General features: G+C 40.4%; 1 protein-coding gene across 12 annotated transcripts in view; it reads right to left on the reverse strand.

The window, feature by feature from the left end:
- Positions 1-19,898, reverse strand: part of LRRFIP2 (LRR binding FLII interacting protein 2) — a 148,390-nt gene that overhangs the window by 22,590 nt on the left and 105,902 nt on the right. For 6 of the 12 annotated variants that reach the window (XM_073678302.1, XM_073678300.1, XM_073678301.1 and 3 more), the window contains exons 11-17: positions 16,613-16,660; positions 9,403-9,447; positions 8,736-8,783; positions 8,577-8,633; positions 7,473-7,532; positions 5,312-5,419; positions 2,720-2,764 (exon numbers count right to left, since the gene is read on the reverse strand). In XM_073678302.1, the coding sequence (XP_073534403.1) occupies positions 2,720-2,764; positions 5,312-5,419; positions 7,473-7,532; positions 8,577-8,633; positions 8,736-8,783; positions 9,403-9,447; positions 16,613-16,660 (411 nt within the window). The remainder of the gene's footprint in view (positions 1-2,719; positions 2,765-5,311; positions 5,420-7,472; positions 7,533-8,576; positions 8,634-8,735; positions 8,784-9,402; positions 9,448-16,612; positions 16,661-19,898) is intronic. The other 6 variants (XM_073678307.1, XM_073678309.1, XM_073678308.1 and 3 more) reach the window with 1 other exon arrangement.

A 19,898-nucleotide genomic window follows, 5' to 3' on the forward strand; every position in this document is an offset into this window, starting at 1 on the left:
GTGTGCATAAACTGGTTAAATAATAAGTTAGATAACTTACTACGTTAGTGCTAATTAGCCCAGGTTCCCTTTCCTCCATTAGCCTCTGTACAACAGGGCCTGGCTTGATGACAGGGCCGGATGACTTCTAATTTCAGTAGCTAAGCTAAACCCCTTTTTCAATGTACAGACAAAGAAAGAAGCCCGGCTTAGGTGAAGACTACACAGTCACCTTCTGCTAGTTGGCAAGTTGAAGTAAAATTGAAACATAATCATATTGAGACATAAATGATTCCCTACATGAGACAAGGTTGTGGTAAATTGTCAACAACTGCAATAGAAATAAAAATCTGCTAGTTATTTGTGATGTTTGCAAATTTGCCTATGACCTACTGTCCCATAGGGAGACATTGAGCTTTTAGAAACGACTAACATAAGTCCTTAAAGGTTTTGTCCAATAGGCAGATAGTGAATACCTATCCTGAAGAAAAGCTATCAGATCGAACCTGACACCCAGAGCCCCCACGACCAGTTGTGATTCATAGGCACAATTTATCACTTCACTTTATTTGTATTGTGGTATCTGCTGACATTCTTTTGCACCAAATTCTTTAAAATGGCACACACGGTTCATGAATTTGGTGCAAAATAAAAAATGCTATTCATTTTGGTCTTAAAAAAGTTACAAAAACTGGTCAAACACCAAAAGTCACAAATCCCTTAAAGACTCAAAAAAACGTGCCAAATTGAAAACTCCCCCAGAAACCTTACTCCAGGCAGTGAGAAGAGTGAGATGAGCCCAAATAAATGAGATGTTGGGTAAAAGTCACATTTCATGAATATGTCTAAAACATCTGTATAAGCAAAGTAGTACAGGAAAAATAAAAAAGACTTAAAAAAGAAAGTGAACTTAAAAAGTGGCACAAAGCGTGTAGAGAATAAGGTGCAAACACTAAAGCCATGAAAAAATAAGCAAATGACTCCAGTACAGTGGAAAAACAACAATGAATTGGGGCCAATGAGTTTACACCTGACCACGTTATAACTGCTGATCTGTGTGGCTGCTGGGTGTCGGTCCCCACCGATCTGATATTGGTGACCTATCCTGTGGACAGGTCATCAATATCTGGCAACCAGACAAACCTTTTCACAAGGTTCGACGGGAGCTGAAAAAAATATATAGCAAAAGAAATATAAATTATCAATAAATTCTTAAATACCTTTAAACTAACAAATCACACTTTTTTTTAAATTTAGGGTGGTAATTTCGATTGTATCTTAAAATTGCTGCAGGCTTGATACACTTACAGAAACTTGTCCTAACGCGTTGTTAGGACAAGTGCCTAAGAGCATGCGCAGTAGGAAGCTCTACTGCTATAACCTACTGATAAAGAATACTGTGTATTGGCAAGCTATCTACAGGTAACAGTAGCCACACATCATGTAGAAAGACAAGGTAGTCAGCAATGTTAGCAGTCTCGTCTTACTTCATCACTCCTGGTATCTCCAGTATTAGATCAGCAAGACAGGGTGGATAGCAGAGTGAGCAGAATCTTCTGACTTCAGCACCCCAGTGTCTTCAGTATTAGATCAATAAAACAGGGTGGACAGCAGAGTGAGCAGCATCTTCTGACTTCAGCAACACGATGTCTCCAGTATTAGATCAGAATGTCAGGGTTGACAGCAGTGTGAGCAGCATCATCTTACCTCCTCACCTCTGGTATCTCCAGTACAGAGATCAGAATGTCAGGGTGGACAGCAGTGTGAGCAGCCTCTTAGTACCTCATCACCTCTGGTATCTCCAGTAAAGGGATCAGAATGTCAGGGTGGGCATTAGTGTCTGCAGCATCTTCTTAGCTAAGCACCCCTGTATCTCCAGTATTAGATCAGAAAGACAGGATAGATAGCAGTGTGAGCAGCCTCTTCTTACCTAAGCACCCCTGTATCTCCAGTATTAGATCAGACAGTCAGGATAGATAGCAGTGTGAGCAGCCTCTTCTTACCTCATCACCTTTGGTATCTCTAGTAAAGGGATCAGAATGTCAGGGTGGGCATTAGTGTGTGCAGCATCTACTTAGCTAAGCACCCCTGTATCTCCAGTATTATATCAGAAATACAGGATAGATAGCAGTGTGAGCAGCCTCTTCTTACCTAAGCACCCCTGTATCTCCAGTATTAGATCAGAAAAAAAGGATAGATAGCAGTGTGAGCAGCATCTTCTTACCTAAGCACCCATGTGTCTCCAGTATTAGATCAGAAAGACAGGGTGAACAGTAGTGTGAGGGGTCTCTACCTACCTCAGCCCCCTAGTTTCTCCAATAATAGATCAGAATATAAACTGGGGCAAATCTTCCTACGAAGAGAGAATGTGGAGCTTCCAATTGCACATGCTCACAGGCCTGTTCAACTGTCATGCTAGGACAGGTTTCTGACAGCGTAAAAAGACGACAGCCCAATTTATAATGACATATTCTTTATTTTTATTTATTCCTGGAGAATCCCTTTAAACTGAAGCCTACATAATTCAATGGACAACAAGGGTTTTGCATAAATCAGATAAATCAACATGGACTTCTTTAGTCATAGTTGGAGATTTCTATGACCAAGAGTCCCCAACACAATTACATGGGAAATGTCACTGAAGTAGCATTCAGTACATAAATCTTCCACTAACCTGAGGGGTTATTAAAAGGCATACAGAGCAGGAATTTGAAACATGAGTCATGTACATTGTACTTACCCTGGAATAACCTTCAGAATACTGCTTGTCGCTCTTCTCGTCTAGCTTTAAAAATAGAAAAAAAACAGAAAATAAATCTTTATTTCATTTATAGAATGCAGGGCATATATTACATGAATAGAACATTAGTGGATGTAACCGAATTTAAGGATGTATAATCATCTTTCACAATTAAATACCAATTTTTTTAAAAGGGTTTTCCCGATTTTGGAAAGCCATTGTCTCTTGGTTACAGTTTGATTTATAAAAAAAAAAAAAAAAAAAAAAAAAGCCCTGAGCTTTTCTTACCCTACCCAGGTCCACCGTCGAGTCTCTGCCGCACCCAATGTCTCCTATTGTCTGCAGTGCTGATATCACATCATCTGTCAACAGCGCTACAGACAATAATTGAGCTCAGCGGCTGTAAAGTAGTTTGTTTTTGAAGAAGAAACGTCAGCCGGAGAAATCAAAAACCCCCTTTCAATAACAAGAAAAAGCAGACAGCAGTAAAGGAAGTTTTATTATCTTGTGCCAATAGTATTACCATGTGTTAAAATGTGGTTTTCCTAATAAAAACAAGACAAAAAAAAAAAACTTTACAAAAATTGATGCCACACTCTGAAGCAATCTGTGAAATTAGACAATTGTTAAAGGGGTATTCCCATCTCCAAGATCCTATCCCAATATGTAGTAGGTGTAATAATAACAATATTAGCAAATACCTCCAATTAGAAATGTAGTATAGTATTTTTGATTCACTAAGTCGCTTTCCTCATGTGCAGGCATTGCAGGACCTTAGGTATCCATGGTTATGTCCACTGATAAAGTGACAGTTAGTTAGCTAGCTGCTAGTGGTCGTAACCGTGGATACCTAAGGTCCTGTACTGCCTGCACATGAGTGGGATAGGATCTTGGAGATGGGAATACCCCTTTAAATCAACTCAAAATTATAAGCAGCAAAAGGAGTTGATGATATTTCAGTAAACATTTTTCCACATTAATGGGGTTGTCTGAGAGTTTGAAAATTAAGCTATTTCCAGAAGATTAAAAGTAACAACCCACCCCACATTACTCGTTAAATCCTAAATTGCTCAATTACCGATGCTCTGGTGGTCACCGACGGTTTTATGACCAATGACATGCCATAGCATATCAGCACGGACCATTGCAACACAACAATTTGCTGGCTTTAGAAGACAAGCCATAAATGTGAAAATCACTGGTAAAGCCAGTAATTGGCGGAAGAGGCTACATACATGTACAGCATAAGATCACTCAGAAAATAGGCACCACCAAGGCATAGGCACTGGAGGAAGGGGAGATTGAAAGAGGTTTTCCAGGGAAAAAATACTACTAAAGGGCTCGTAATGCTTAAAAAAAAAATATAAGTAATACTTACCCTTAGAAACATCAGCAGCTCCAGTTGCGGTGCATACTCAGTTCCTACTGGTCAGTTCAGCTTAGAACTGTCTTAGCCAATGGTTGGTTGAGTGGGCACTTCTGGTGTGAGGAGACAGGCCCAGATAGCAGTGGCCAGAGCGGACCAGGTAGGTGCAGGAATGGGCATTGCAGGGAACCAGTGTATGACTTCTTTTATTTTTCTTATAACCAGTTGATGTCTGGACAACCATTGTAACAGGTGAGGGATGTCTGTTTTCTTGCAGCTAGCCATAATTGATAAACTCTCAGACAACCCATAAAATATGATCATATGCAGACACTGATTTTGCCTAAACTCACCAATCTTAAAGGAAAACCAACCCTAAGAGGAAGAACCTTCCACCGATACTTCCCCGAGACAGAACAGTCCTAACAAGAATCCTCCTGAGAACACTCCTATTCCTGGCAGTCGGTATGATACATATATTAGATATGGTCATGCTCATACGTGTTCAACAGTTATTAGGATGATTAGTACAGACCTATCCACACAAATACTTGTCCAAGCAGTCACCCTTGACATTGAGTGATCGTTATATTATTGCTATTCACATTCACAATTGTCACGGTGCGAGCACAAGTTTAAACCAAATACCAGTATTCTTGATTAGTATTATTTTAAGTGATAATGGAGGAGACAAGGACAAAGTGTAGCACAACCATCCGGGATAGATAAAAACTCCTTTATTCTTGATCTATTAAAACAAATAGATCCATACAAGATGCACATAAAAACTGATGCATTTCTGGCATAAAACGCCCTCAATGATAGTATATTATGATTAAGGGCATTTTATGCCAGAAAGGCGTCACTTTTTAGATGCATGTTGTATGGATCACCGGATGGTTGTGCTATGCTTCGTCCTTGTCTCCTCCATGGTAGCGGTCCTTCACCAGCAGGACTTGGCGCCCACCGGCTCCTGGTACCAGTTTACAGCAGCCGTGGTGAGCTCATTACTTTTTTGTCTTATTTTAGGTGATACTTCAAACTCATGCTTAATAGGTTACACTCCCACATATATTTAGTGCCAGTAAAATAATTAACATGATAAAAGCAATCCTAGATTATCATGACTATTCTATTAACACACTTCCATGTCACAGCAGGTAAGGGAATGATGGGGAAAATACTATTCGGTGCACACGCCAGTCTCTGCATGCATTATAACTCACGTTGTTGAGATCGGGGATGCTGATATCATCAGACACAATACTTCCCCGACGATTGGAGCGACTAAAATAATCTGCTGCAGATTCACTCTGGTCAGAAAAGTCTGATAACTTGGAGAAACGCAGGAAAAATAAAAACTCAAACAGCCACTTGAGATATACACATAGATTAAAAATATTCAGTGTACCCTCGTCTGCTTTGGAGCGGAGAAACATTTTTGGTCAGGAAGTTTTAAGTCTAAGAGAACTTGTATAATTACTGCTTCCCGGTGGTGAAACCTAGAGCCACAACCCTGTGTGCTACTTGATGTCATTAATGGAAGTGAAATAACTAAGAATTTAAAGGTTAAATCAATAGTAGTGATAATACATTAATAAAGTGATATTAAAACTTGCCATTGTCTATTACAACAGTACAAAATACAGGGAATATCACAATGTGTACAATATACACGTGTAATGCACCAGAGGTGGCTCCTTATAAAGCGAACCTGCCAGCTGATCCAAGCTGGCCAAAGCGCAGGCAGCAGGAACCAGAGCCTGGCTGCACTATTGCAGGAACGTTTCAGAAAAAATATAGTAAGATCAGGCTGGGGACCATAGCCAGAGCCGAAACTAGACCGCACTGACCCCGCCTGGCTTCTCCCAGCACTGCTGCATACCTGGCTGCAAAGCTTTATAGGTTGTCCATGTCCAATATGGGGCATAGTTATCACACTAAACGCGACAGAATTATGGTATAATTTGCAAAAAAAAAAAAAAAATCTGTGGTTCACAACTTGCTTCATATTTGGAGCATATCTCTGTTATAAAGTAAGCCAACTAGATGATGTAAACTTAGGCTAGACAGCCTTAACATTAGACAGATTTATCAAACAGCATGAAGCACTGATAAATCTGGGGCATGTTAATACAGTCTAGTCTAAGCTTGCACTGTCTAAGAATTATACAGTTTTGTTCATCTGCCCCAATGTATCTGGAAATACACACTATAAGGCTATGTTCACACGTTGCGTTTTTGCCGCGTATTTTTCTGCAGGCAAAACCTGCTCTCCTGGCAGTTAAGAAGCTGCAGGTATTGCTGCATTTTTTTCTGTGTTTTTATTGTCTCATGTGCATGCTGATAAAGTTTAGTGCGCCACAAAAAACCATGATGCAACCTCCTTAAGGTTTCTGCACCAAAAACACAGTAAAATCTGATGCCTGCGTTTTTGCACTTACTCATTGCTTTCTATGGGTGAAAAAACGCTGCAAAAATGCTGAAAAAACGCTGAAAGAAGTGACATGCTGCAGTTTGCAAAAACGCGCCAGTTTTCCAAATCTCAGTCTGTAAAAAAAACAATGTGTGTACATGAGATTTCTGAAATCTCATAGCTTTTGCTGGTGCTGTAAAACGCAGCTTAAAATTTGCATAAAAAAACGCAACGTGTGAACACAGCCTTACAGCTGCAGAAATCCAAAGAGGAAAGGAGACCAAAAGCACATCGACAAGTAAAGAAAGTACAACTGGGGTGGAGAAAAGTTCAGGTTAGAGCAGTGTATTCAGATGCAAATAGCGCCTCTTTGTGGTCATATAATAGTATGGCAATAATTTTTAATTTTGCATAAACTGATTATTCTGGTGCCATAGACAATTTGTTTACATACACACTGCTGCACATATTTTACGCTAAAATGATGGATACCAAAATAGAAAGCAAACAATGGGGTCCCATTTGGCGCCATTTGTGCCCATCATGAGACAGATTCATTTCTTGCAGAAGTTCTAATTTTACTGCCCTTATTAACAAAACAGAGAAACTGAAGCTGAAATGATAATGCTGATCTTATTGGTATTACTTATTGTCATAACCACAATAAGAATAAGTGACTGCACAGATTAAAACTACTAGCCATGGTTTTGTTTTTTAAACCCAATGAATGCAATTTGAAGAAAGAAATACAAATCTCAGCCGAAAAGTGCACTGTTCTCAAGGACACAATGTTAATTGCTGAAAATGATACAAAAGTATTTAAAAAAACAAACAAACAAAAAAACTGCAAATATTCTTAAGGAAGGAACCCCCACATTATTGACGTTCATAAAAAGGGCAAAAATCCACTAAAAATCATGTACAACTCAATTAACTGGTGTAAAAAAACACACACATGCAACTGAGCTCACCACACTATCTCTTCGTCCTCGTCCAGCACTATAAGACACAGATCCCTCATCATCCGTACACTACAGAGAAGGCACATAATAAAATGCAGCAGATCAACACATTGTTCCCTAAAGTTGTGCCCCAGATAATCTTAAAGGGGTATTCAAGTGTACAAAAATCATCACCTATCCACCAAATAGGTGATAAAGCATTCAGGATTAGGGTTGGGGAAAAATCAATTCACAGGACCTGGTCGATTCGGCCATGTGAGTAATCTGTTGCTGTCTATTAAATGAGGATATCTGTGGCTCATCTTTTGATTAGCCAGCCTGGTGTGATTTCACATGTCATGCCACAACAATGATGCTGCGCCAGGCCTGCTAATCAAATCAGGAACCAGAGATGCAGTCAGGTAAGAGGCCGTTCTCAGGGCTCCCGTCTAGCTGACAGATTACCGACTGGCCACTGGACTAGGCACGGATTCTCACCAACTCAGGATGCATTAAAAGCAGAGCAGTGGAGGATAAGTGATGTATTAGTAGCAATATTGTAACAGAGCTGTTTTCTAATCAGTCTATAATTGCTGGAACTCCCTTTAATATAACAAATGTTCAAATGGAGTCACTAAAAAGTGCCATTGTGACTTGGTATAGCTGGTAAATACAGTATGTGTTATGGCTTTCCTTGCTGTTCTTTTGAATATCTCAGAACTTCTACCTTATATGTTCCTTGCCAGTGAGAGGTTGCTTCAAGGGCTTGGATTCTTAAGACCTATGTAGAAGAGGCGATAATCATGTTTACACTGGTCAATGATCACTTGATGAACAAGCAAAATTCATTGGGTAATCGAATCACTTGTGCCAGGATAAACATTATCGTTGCTGACAACATGATGCGGTTTGTGGACAGAAATCAGCCTATCTACATGGGCCTTCATTCTCTAGCCTGTAAATCGGCAGGAATCTCTGAGATGATCTATTCTAGAGAGTCAGAGCTATGGACCATGTGTGACCACCAGCATTGAACACGTTAGGTGATAGCTGTGAGAGAATAGCAATACTCTAGATTAATATGTGTGGGAAAACCCAGGAGACTGTGCACACACATGCAGCGGGGACTCTCACCACAGGACTGCTTTTTGTAGAGCTGGCTCGGGAAGAAGTGTAGCTGTACTCAGATGGCTGGGGATCGCAGTAGTAAAAAAAACAGAATTAATAGATGAAGAATGCCTGTATTCAAGATCTTCAGAACAAGAATAAAAGGACAGGAAACCCGAGACTTACAGTTCTGGAAGTGTACGAGTTAGCAAAGCCATCTTCATAGAGTGATGTCTAAGACAGAAATATAGGGGGGAAGAATTCCACTATAATCTTACACTCCCTTTTATGATGATTAATTATAAAATAATGCGCATTATCTGTCATCCACAATACATTCCACTTAGCAATCATATTTAACCTTTATTGCTGTGTAAGTTACCCAAGCCATGTCAATAGCCATCTCCAAGACATGCTTCACCGACTTGACCAAGCAGTCATCTGATGGTAAGGTCAAACAGATCGTCGAGGTTGCAGCCATGGTGGCAATTACGGTAACTACTTCTGATTTTTAACAGTATTATAAGCAAATGACTTGATTTTCCCAGGGAACAGTTGCTTGTGAAGGTGGCATGGTGATGTAGGTCAAATGAGCTGTTTCCCCACAAAATCAAGTTCTTGTTTAATGAGCAATTTTCCAGGTAAAGTAATAAAGTAGTTGTTGGGGTAAGTCCAGACGGAACAGCCTGATTTTTGAATGGTTAACAATCCAGTTTAATATAATAGCATAAGAAACATTACAAGAAGCAAAGTGTAAACACAACAACGATTAGCAGTATGCATTCATTTTATTCCTACAAATAAGCCAAATTTCATTTCACAAAAGCAGATCAAGCAGACTGCAAATACGAACCGAACTGGCACTTCGGGCCAAATTAGTGCTTAGCTTTGGAGATGTCTGCAAACAAAACATTATTTCATTAAGAGCCTGACACTATTCCTGTGATTGTACAGATGAAAGTCTTATTTACTGCTGTGTTACTTCAAAAATACTGAGAGAAACCTCAGCATAGATTTGGCAGGAGAAAGTCTGTGCCTGACTATCTCTGAATTCATTTTATTCAGGTCATTTGCATTCTTGGAAATGTAGTCTTTACAAGTAGAGACAAAAAAATATCCCGCTGCGTTACAGGAGCCCCACTACCTCCAAACTACGTCAAATTTCTCTAATTTACACAGACCAACCGGCGGCACGATACCACTGCTGATTGGTAAAATGTTACTAATTGGGAGCTGGTTAAATGCCTGTTTACACAGGAAAACCAGAGTAAGCAATGCACACTGAGCAATATATACTAGATTTTACCCCATGAACAAATGCTTTGCATGTTCAATGGGTGAGGGGCATCCTGTTTATACTGAAAGATAATAGTGAAACAAGTGTTTTTATGATCTTTCAATGTAAATGCAGCTTAAGTATAGGCTTATTTTTCTTAGGGCAATAAAGGCAAATCAATTAGATGAGAGGGCCCTAATGATCCAGAGAACGTAGGTGCCTGGTTCCCATTCCCATGAGAAAGCTTTGTTATACTGGCTCAGTCACTTCTATAAGGGAGTTGCACACATGGGTGACAGTAAGCACCACTGGCTGTTTTGCATCACCCTTATGACCGGTGAACTCTGCAAGGAATAAGATATCCTCCATCTTTACATTTTAGGGATGTGCCAGCAACTATGGGTTCCCAGTATTCAATTCTCAAAGAGATATAACCACTCATCTATAGAAGATGAAAAATAGCCCAAAACATTAGCTTTATTTATCTTTCTAATGGAAATGGGGGATCTGGCACCAATGCTCATGGGATCAGTAGGGGTTTCAACAGCTGTACCCCAACCAATGAACAATTCATTTCATTTTAAACACAGAGTCAGTCAGCCCAAACAGATAGAACTAAGCACACAGCCTTGTAGTGCATATTTGAAGCTTTAGTGTTCTAATCATTGCCTCGATTCTGAAGAAACTGAAGATTAATCAAATGTGTTAATAATGGTGCTCAGTGCACCTTTGTCAAGGCTCTGTATACCATTCTGCTCTTGGTTGTGCATGCCCCCGCCTACCTCACTGGTGGTTGATCGGGTTGGCTTTCCTGGAGCGATCCCTGTCTACAAAGAAAGCTTAGTCAAGCCAGTGGTCAATAATCGACAGTGAGGCTATGTGCCCACGTAGCAGATTTGATCCAGAGCGTTTTTGCCTCTCTCTGGCAGAAAAAACGCATGCAGATTTACATGTGTTTTTTCTGCCAGAGAGAAGCGGTTTTTACATGCGTTTTTTCAAGCACTTTTCCAAGCGATTTTGAGCATCACTTGGAAAAGTGCTTGGCATGGATTTATAATGTGTGAACAACTTAGATGCTTTAAATGCAGCATCTATAGTAAAAAAAAAAAATAATAATAATTAAAACGTTAAAAATAAAAGAAAAAACCTGTATATTCACCTCTCCGGCAGCCCCCGGTCGGCTCTCCGGTCTGCTCCCGGCCGCGTCTTCTCTCTTAAGGGTCCCGCAGTGTACTGTCAGGACCTGCGGTGACGTCATTTAGTCACCTGATGGTCACGCGACCATCACCTGACCACCGACGTCAGCGGTCGCGTGACCATCAGGTGACTAAATGACGTCACCGCAGGTCCTGACAGTACACTGCGGGACGCTGAAGAGAGAAGACGCGGCCGGGAGCAGACCGGAGGAGACCAGGGGCCGCTGGAGAGGTGAATATATAGGTTTTGTTTATTTTTAACTTTTTTATTTATTTTTTTCACCGTGTGGTAGCCGGGATGAAGAGGAGTTGTAGTCTCCTCTTCATCCTGGGTACCACACGCACCGCGATTACGCTGCAGCGTAATTGCGGTAGAAATGGTCATGCTGCGTTTTGCAAAGCAATGCGAATTCGGCGCGCAAATTAGCGCATCATGTGCACAGCACATCCGAATTCACATTGCTTTGCATGGCAGACTGTTTTACAAGCGTTTTCGCGGCCGCAAATACGCCGCAAAAACGCTACAAAAACGCTACGTGGGCACATAGCCTGAGGGAGAACAGATGCAGCAATCAGAACACTAAATTTTTATCTCAGCTATATTCTCAGTAAATACTGTTTCTCTGAGCTGAGACTCCCTTTCAATTTTCGAGGGACATTCAGTTGTAGGTAATGTCGCTGTTGTGCCAAATTTAATTTACTTCTTGATGACTATCATGACAGTGGTCCATTGTATATCTAATGTCTTAATTTTTTGTATCCTTCTCCTGATGGATAACTTTCAATAACGAGATTCCTTTGCTGTGTTGTACGCAGTTTATGGACCATGGCTTTTACTGTAAAATGTAACTAAGAAAATGTCAGGAAAACCCTACTAGAACAGTTAAACTTTAAATGAGGTAATCAAAATCCGTGAACATGATGGCAGCTGCGCACTGACTACTATTTATGAGTTTAAAAGGGATTGCGTAATTCTGAATACAACCACAACCCCAATTATAAGAAATTGTTAAAACTTATGCAACCACATTATTTTATTTTTATTTTCCCCCTCAAAATGATTTAATTTTGTTTCTCAATGAATTTGTACAAATTATGGAAGACATTAAAAAGTGTAAAAAGTTCTTAAATGATTATTCTTCGTATGATTTTTTACATGTCTATAATTTATATTAGAAATATTTAAAACACATTAAAACATATTTAAAGGGGCATTCCCATCTCCAAGATCCTATCCCAATATGTAGTAGGTGTAATAATAATATTAGCAAATATCTCCAATTAGAAATGTAGTATAGTTTTTATGATTCGCCATCTCTCTTACTTCATGTGCAGGCATTGCAGGACCTTAGGCATCCATGGTTATGACCACTAGCAACTAGCTAACTAACTGTTACTTTATCAGTGGTCGTAACCATGGATACCTAAGGTCTTGCAATGCCTGCACATAAGGAAAGAGAGATAGCGAATCAGAAAAACTATACTACAATTTCTAATTGGAGATATTTGCTAATATTACTATTATTACACCTATTACATATTGGGATAGGATTTGGGAGATGGGAATACCCCTTTAAGTATATGTATATCAGGGAAATACAAAACATATATGCAGCAAACTGGTAAAGGTATAGTCAAATGTCAAAGATCACTGTTTATAGTAAGTCAGAGATTATTATTAACATTTTGTATACAGTGGCATGTAAAAGTTTGAGCACCCCTGGTCAAAATTACCTTCATTGTGAACAGTTCAGCAAGTTGAAGATGAAATGATTTCTAAAAGGCCTAAAGTGAACGATGACACATTTCCTTGTATTATAAGCAAAAAAATATATATATTTTTTCATCTTTTACATTTTAAAATAACAAAAAGGAAAATGGACAATGCAAAAGTTTGGGCACCCTTCATGGTTAGTACCTAGTAGCACTCCCTTTTGAAAGTATCACAGCTTGTAAACGCTTTTTGCAGCCAGACAAAAATGTTTCAAATGTTTTTGAGGGATTTTCATCCATTCTTCCTTGGAAAATTCTTCCAGTTCTGTGAGCTTCCTTGGTCGTCTTGCATGCACTGCTATTTTGAGGTCTAGCCACAGATTTTCAATGATGTTCAGATGAGGGGACTGTGAGGGCCATTGTAAAACCTTCACCTTGCACCTTTTGAGGTAGTCTATTGTGGATTTTGACGTGTGGTTAGGATCATTACCCATTTGTAGAAGCCATCCTCTTTTCAACTTCAGCTTTTTTTTTTACAGATGGTGTCATATTTGCATCAAGAATTTGTTGAAATGTCATTGAATTTATTTTTCCCTCTACCCGTGAAATGTTCCCTGTGCCATTGGCTGCAACACAACCCCAAAGCATGATTGATCCACACCCATGCTTAATGGTTGGAGAGATGTTCTTTTCCTGAAATTCTGTGCCCTTTTTTCTCCACACACACCTTTGATCATTGTGGCCACAGAGTTCTATTTTAACCTCACTGGTCTACAGGACTTGTTTCAAAAATGCATCTGGCTTATTTAGATGTTCTTTTGCATACTTCTGATGCTGAATTTTATGGTGAGGAAGCAGGATAGGTTTTCTTCTGATGACTCTTCCATGAACGCCATATTTGTGCAAGTGACACTGAACAGTAGAACAATGTACCACAACTCCAGAGTCTGCTAAATCTTTCTGAAGGTCTTTTGCAGTCAAGCGGAAGTTCTGATTTGCCTCTCTAGCAACCCTACGAGCAGCTCTCAGTGAAATTTTGCTTGGTCTTCTAGACCTTATCTTGACCTCCACTGTTCCTGTTAACTGCCAGTTCTTAATTACATTTCGAACTGAGTAAAGGGCAACTTGAAAACACTTTGCCATCTTCTTATAGCCTTCTCCTGCTTTTGTGTGCCTCTACCATTTTCATTTTCAGAGTGCTAGGCAGCTGCTTAGAAGAACCCATGGCTGCTGTTTTTGACACAAGGTTAGAGGAGGCTGGGTTTTTATAAAGCTGGGAAATTTGCATCATCTGGCTTTTCCTAATGATGATAGTGAAGAAGCCATAACCCTAACAGACTAATTAAGGTCTGAAACCTTAGTCAAAGTTATGAGCACACAAATCTCCAAGGGTGCCCAAACTTTTGCTTAGGCCCATTTTCCTTTTTTTGTAATTTTTAAAATGTAAAAAATTATATAAATATTTTTTTTGCCTAAAATACAAAGGAAATGTGTCATCTTTAACTTTAGGCCTTTTAGAAATCATTTCATCTTCAACTTGCTTAACTGTTCACAATAACAGTAATTTTGACCAGGGGTGCCCAAAGTTTTACATGCCACTGTTTAACAAACAAGTATCCCCTGTAGGGATTCATGCTCTCAGGTAGGCATTAGGTAGTATTCACACAGGCAATGCGGTTGGTTCAAACGTGCAGTTTTATTGCTTTCATAAAACTCCAAGGGATTCAACAACCAAAACAGCCTCTTCTAGGCACAAAGGTATAACAGCAAACAGTTCATTTAGCAGGCACATATATGTGAGTGCGGGCTCATTTGAACAGTTTACAGTTCCTTCCCATGGAGCAAACTTTATTCACTGTGTAGCGGCGGTGTCTCCGCAACATTCCCTCCCTCCCCCAGCAGAGACGCTGACTTACTCACCGCTGCGGCCTCTGTCCCGCTCCTCCTGCTGTGGCCCGGGGTCTGCGCACAGTTTGCAGATCCCCGGGCACAGTGCTTAAGACGCGTTCCGCTCCTCTTAAAGGGACAGCGTGCGCCATCCTAAAGTGTCCCCAGCCAATGGTTAGGAGACACTTATTATTTAAGGCACCTCCACCTGTTGGGAGGTGCTTGAGCAATGTTGTTAGTCTGCTCCCTACTTGCTTGCTAGTTGTCAGGTCCCCAGTTTGTTAGTATTTGCCAGTACCTACTAGCTTGTTCATGACTCGTTCCTGCCTGGCCTGTCCTTGCTTGTACCTTCCAGCTGTACCTGTCTGCACCTGCCTGTGCCCACTTGTATACCATCCGGACCCTCCTGCACCTGCTTGTATCCACCTGTATACCAGCCGCCCCTGCCTGTACCTTCCTGTGCCCATCTGTACACGCCTGCACCTGCTTGCGCTCATCTGTATAACAGTTGCAACAGCCTACATCAGCCAGTACCTGCCCGTCTGCCAGTCATGCCCGCCAGCACCTGTCTGTGCCAACCTGCATACCAGCCGCACCTGCCTAATTGCTGTGTCCACCAGCACCTGCTGCTCCTGGGTTCTTGCCTCTACCAGCTCAACTTTCCCTTCGTGGCCAGGTCTGCTGCTGTGCATCTGAGGTCAGTCTTGGTGCAGCACTTAGTCACGCCCCTCCAGGCTCTCCTCGGCACAGTGGTTTCACCTCTCCTGTTACACACTGAAGAGGTACGGTCCTAACAGGTCTCTGTATCATCTTCAGCTTGAGCGCCAGCAGTTTCCAGAGCCAAACAGAAGTGCTGAACTCCATGTAGAGTTCACACTGAACTGGCTGCAGCTTGCACATTACTCTGCAGCTCCAACTAACACTCTGCCCAGCTTTACAGGCTGACCCGTGCAGTCTCCATTCAGAGAGAGACCCTGTCTTGTCACTCTCTCAGCTACAGCTCACATTTGGGCTGGTGACGCACCAGCTTCAACACACTGCACTCTGCTCTACATCCAGCAGACTGACACAAGGTGAACCCATTTCCTGGTTCTTAGTCAAAAGTGGCCAGGTGCATCTAATTAGTTAGAACATGATCATAGATATAATTAATAGTTACTCAGATAATACAGAGAATAGCAAAACCCTGATGCATGTTTCACACATTGCTTTGCTCAATCCTATTGAGAAAGCAGCATGTGAAACATGCATTGGGCGATTCTTACATAAACATTGATTTTTGATTTGACATTTGACTATACCCTTATCAGTTTATGTCCACCTATGTGTTTTGTATTTCCCTGATATGCACATACTTAAATATGATTTGTGTTTTTAAACATTTCTAATAAAAATTATAGACATTTTAATTTTTTGAAGTGTGAAACATTATTTGTAGAGTTATACTTTAACGTTACAAACTTAATTATTTGCTCTGTGAATTGGTGATCTGATTTTTTTTTACATATAGAAAGAAATAGCAGATAGATATGAGAGTGCTTATGGGATGGGAAATAATGAGCACACATTATATTTTTAGAAAAAAAAATGGATTCTTGTCAAGCTGAAATACTGCAATGTAACAGACTATTTGAGCACAGAAGTGGGGAAGGAAAGTATAAAGGCAGTGCTGTGACATCTGAGCCAATGAAAAGGGGCACCTGCTGTTATACGGTCCTTCTTTTAGTCCCTCCCACAAGTTCTCCTGATCAATAGCATGTGATGGACATACAAACAAAAAACATATAATGAGGTATTTCTTATTCAAGTAATCCACTGTACACATTTTCTGTGAACATTTATACCTGTTTAGGAGCTTTTAACAACAAAGTATGTAATGGCACAATCCCTTTAATCCGCTATGTTAATTAATGATTAATGGCTCTGCAGTCAGTTAGAAGACATTAGTCTCTAATGTCACTATTTTATTTCATAACCAATAAAATACTAACCCTGTAACTCCTGGACATGGCAAGAGGGTCACTGTATAGAGAGGATGACTACATGGAAAAATATATTTAAAAGATACATCAAAATATGTCATCAGTTACATGGCATGCCACACTTTTACACTCCATGCTATAATTCAGTTTACATAGGTGAATTATGTATGCAACACAAATTAGATCCCAAACAGTTTTACACTTACATTTGGAGTTTACAGCAGGAAAAGAAACTATCATTACCTTAAACAAAGGCTGTGATGGATGTTTATGTGTAAAGAAGAACTCCCATGAATTTTTTTCTTCATTAAATGTGTGTATGTGTATGGTGTGTAGTGTGAGGGCATTAAAATATTTGCCTACCGCTGCTCTCCCTGGGATCCAGCGCTGTTCTTCTCCTCTTCTCGGTGACGTCACCGCTCTGCAGACTCCCCGGATCACACTGTGCTCTGCATGATCAGGAAGTGGCGTTTACAATGCAAGTCTATGGAGCGTCAGATCGTGGCTCCATAGACATATCATAAAAGAGACTTCCGGCTCACGCAGAGAGCGAGCCAGCTAGTCGCAATTGTGGTGATGTCGCTGAGAAGAGGAGCGGGGCAGTGCTGGGTCCTGGAGAGAGCAGCAGTAGGCGAGTATACTAACACACTCACACAACACACCATACAAGTGTACACACATTTAATGAAGAACAATTTTCATGTGAAGAACGATTTTCATGGGAGTGTTTCTTTAAAGCCATACACAGACTACATTTGATAAATTAGAGATATCTATACACTAATCCCCCAGAAAAAAAGCTAGAAATGTTGGAGGCTTGTGTGGCACTCCCAGGTTGTATATTGCTCTCCTTCCTTTACATATGCTTATATTGCTGTACTGCTAACAAATCCGTGCATCACCACAATGTGTCACTGATTTGTTTTTCTGATTTGCAGGATTGTTTTCTTGCACTATGTCATGCACTTTCACATTGCACTGTTATTTTGGATTTGTACCTATATAATACCATTAACTATTTGTTTAGTTTGATGCCCCTCCTTGTACTACATGCACTGTAGCCACATGGCATTTTATATATTGATACAGAAGGTTTAGGGCCTAACACTATATATATATACCCTTCCTTTGTGGTGGCTAGATTTTGACCTTGTATTAACGTTGTCTCCTTTCTATGAGCATGTGTTATCCATTTTTGGCTCTTTTGAAGATAATCTGCAGCAATGTATTGATCACGATTTTCATATACTGTACTTTCTTTTGGACTTATGTCCTCCTTCATTTGGATATATATTATTTGTAAAATCTGAGTATTACTTCATCAGCTCAATTGCTTTTGGAAAGGTCATTTTGTAAACCCTGTGAGTGTAGAATTCTCTACATTGATTCCCCTTTTTAACTTGTGATTTGTTCTTATATATGTTAATAAAGATTTGTTCAATTTGAAGTGGCATGAGCTTCCTTTTCTTGAAGGCTTACTTAAATTTGATCAAAGCAGACAATTTTAATTAAAACAGTAAAGTGAAATTTAAGAATAATCAATTAATAACAATGTATTTATTTTAAGTGGCCATTGATAGCCTGTCATCATCTGGAAAGGTGGGAGTTGAGCACTCATGAATTAGCTTGACAAACACCAGTGGTGCAACTTAAAGCTCGTGGGTTTGATGCAAAAATCTCCGAGAGGGTCCCCAACTATTGCAGGTCTTTGAAGGGGTTCTCCAAGAAATTTCATAAAATAAATAAAATATAATTAAATATTACAAATGTTACCAAATACCTTTATTTAGCAAAAAAAGTAAGCTTTATATAATGTACTGTCAGGATTTTAAATAATTCAGCTGCCATCTATAGTAATTTCCCAACTGTCCAACCCAATACGTAGTAGACATCAGCTTGAGACAGACGTCAGATGCTTACCTTTTTGCTACATTTTTGCTACATAAAAGGTATTTAGTAAAATTTGTAACATTTGAATGTAATTTATTTTATTACATTTCTCAGAGAACCCTAATAATAATAATAGTATTTTCATTTAGGCTAAAAAGGGACCTTTTGGACCCCCCTAGGCTCCAGGGCCCTGCGTAATTGCATACCTGCACCTATTATCATTACGTCTATGACAAAAACCCAGATCTAGACTTGGTGTTCCTGAAACTACGCACTATTGAAGATCTATGATGTCTCAACACCACTATTCAAAGTGCCAACCATAGGCTGCCATGTTTAAAGAAAATAAAAAATTATACATAGTTTGGTGTATGTTTTTGTTACTGGACTCTTCCGAGGTAGATGGTAGATTTCCACACTATTCCGCACCTCGTGAAGTGAGTTACTGATGCTTCAACAGTGAAACCACTGTACCAGAAAGCAGCTAAGAGGCCGCTCTACTAGACCCCATGGACATGTTTAGCAGGTACGTCCTAGAGTTCTTGCTAAATGTGAACCTGATATGAATAGGGCTTTATAGACTTGTTTGTTGTTTGTGTATTAACTTCTTTATGTAACACCCATGGCGGCGTGCTTGCATGGCTTACCATCTCCCACCATGCAAGACCGCAATCTTACCTGTCAGGCCAGGCTGCACACTTTCCTCCAGTACCTGCTGTTTGCATGTCTCTTGTCTGCTGGCTTAGGGCGTCGGCGCTGTTGCTTCCTGATTCTTAAAGCTACAGTGTGCGCAGTCCTAATGCGTCCCCAGCTTATTGCTGTGAGTCACTGGATACTTAAACCCCCTCCACCCAGTAGAAGGTGCCTGAGCAACACTTTCTTACAGTGTGTTCTGTGCAACTGTGAGTTGCAAGGTCCTGTCCTGACTCTAGTCTGTTTCCACCACTCTGGGGGTTGAGTACCCAGGGCCGCTACCTGTATATCTGACTTCTAGTCTGGTTCCGCCACCCTGGGGGCTGAGTTCCCAGGCTCATTCCTGTATCTTGTTCCCAGTTCAGTTCCTGTCTGAACAGTGTCCTAGCCTGTTACCTGTTTGTCTCTATGTCCAAACCTTCCCTTTTCCTGCAGTGTCTGAACCAGCACCTAACTCCAACTCGTTGTCTCTGTACTTCTGTTTGCGAGTTTTGTGTCCACTCGCTACTTCATTGTAAGTACCTTGTGTGTATCTGGTTCTGCTTGTCCCCTTTCCCTTCCTCCTTATCTACCTCCTGTGTTCTAACCATCTTCCTGTATTTTCCAGTCTGTTCCATGTGAACAGAGCCCTGTCCTGTCTGCCTGCACCTTCTGCTCTGTTCTGCTCTGCTTGTTCACCACACCCGCGGTTCCGCTCTGCTTGTTCACCGCT

Source organism: Phyllobates terribilis, unplaced genomic scaffold (assembly GCF_046119375.1).
Source record: "Phyllobates terribilis strain yellow unplaced genomic scaffold, ASM4611937v1 Scaffold_4__5_contigs__length_816908805, whole genome shotgun sequence".
Lineage (NCBI taxonomy): Eukaryota > Metazoa > Chordata > Amphibia > Anura > Dendrobatidae > Phyllobates > Phyllobates terribilis.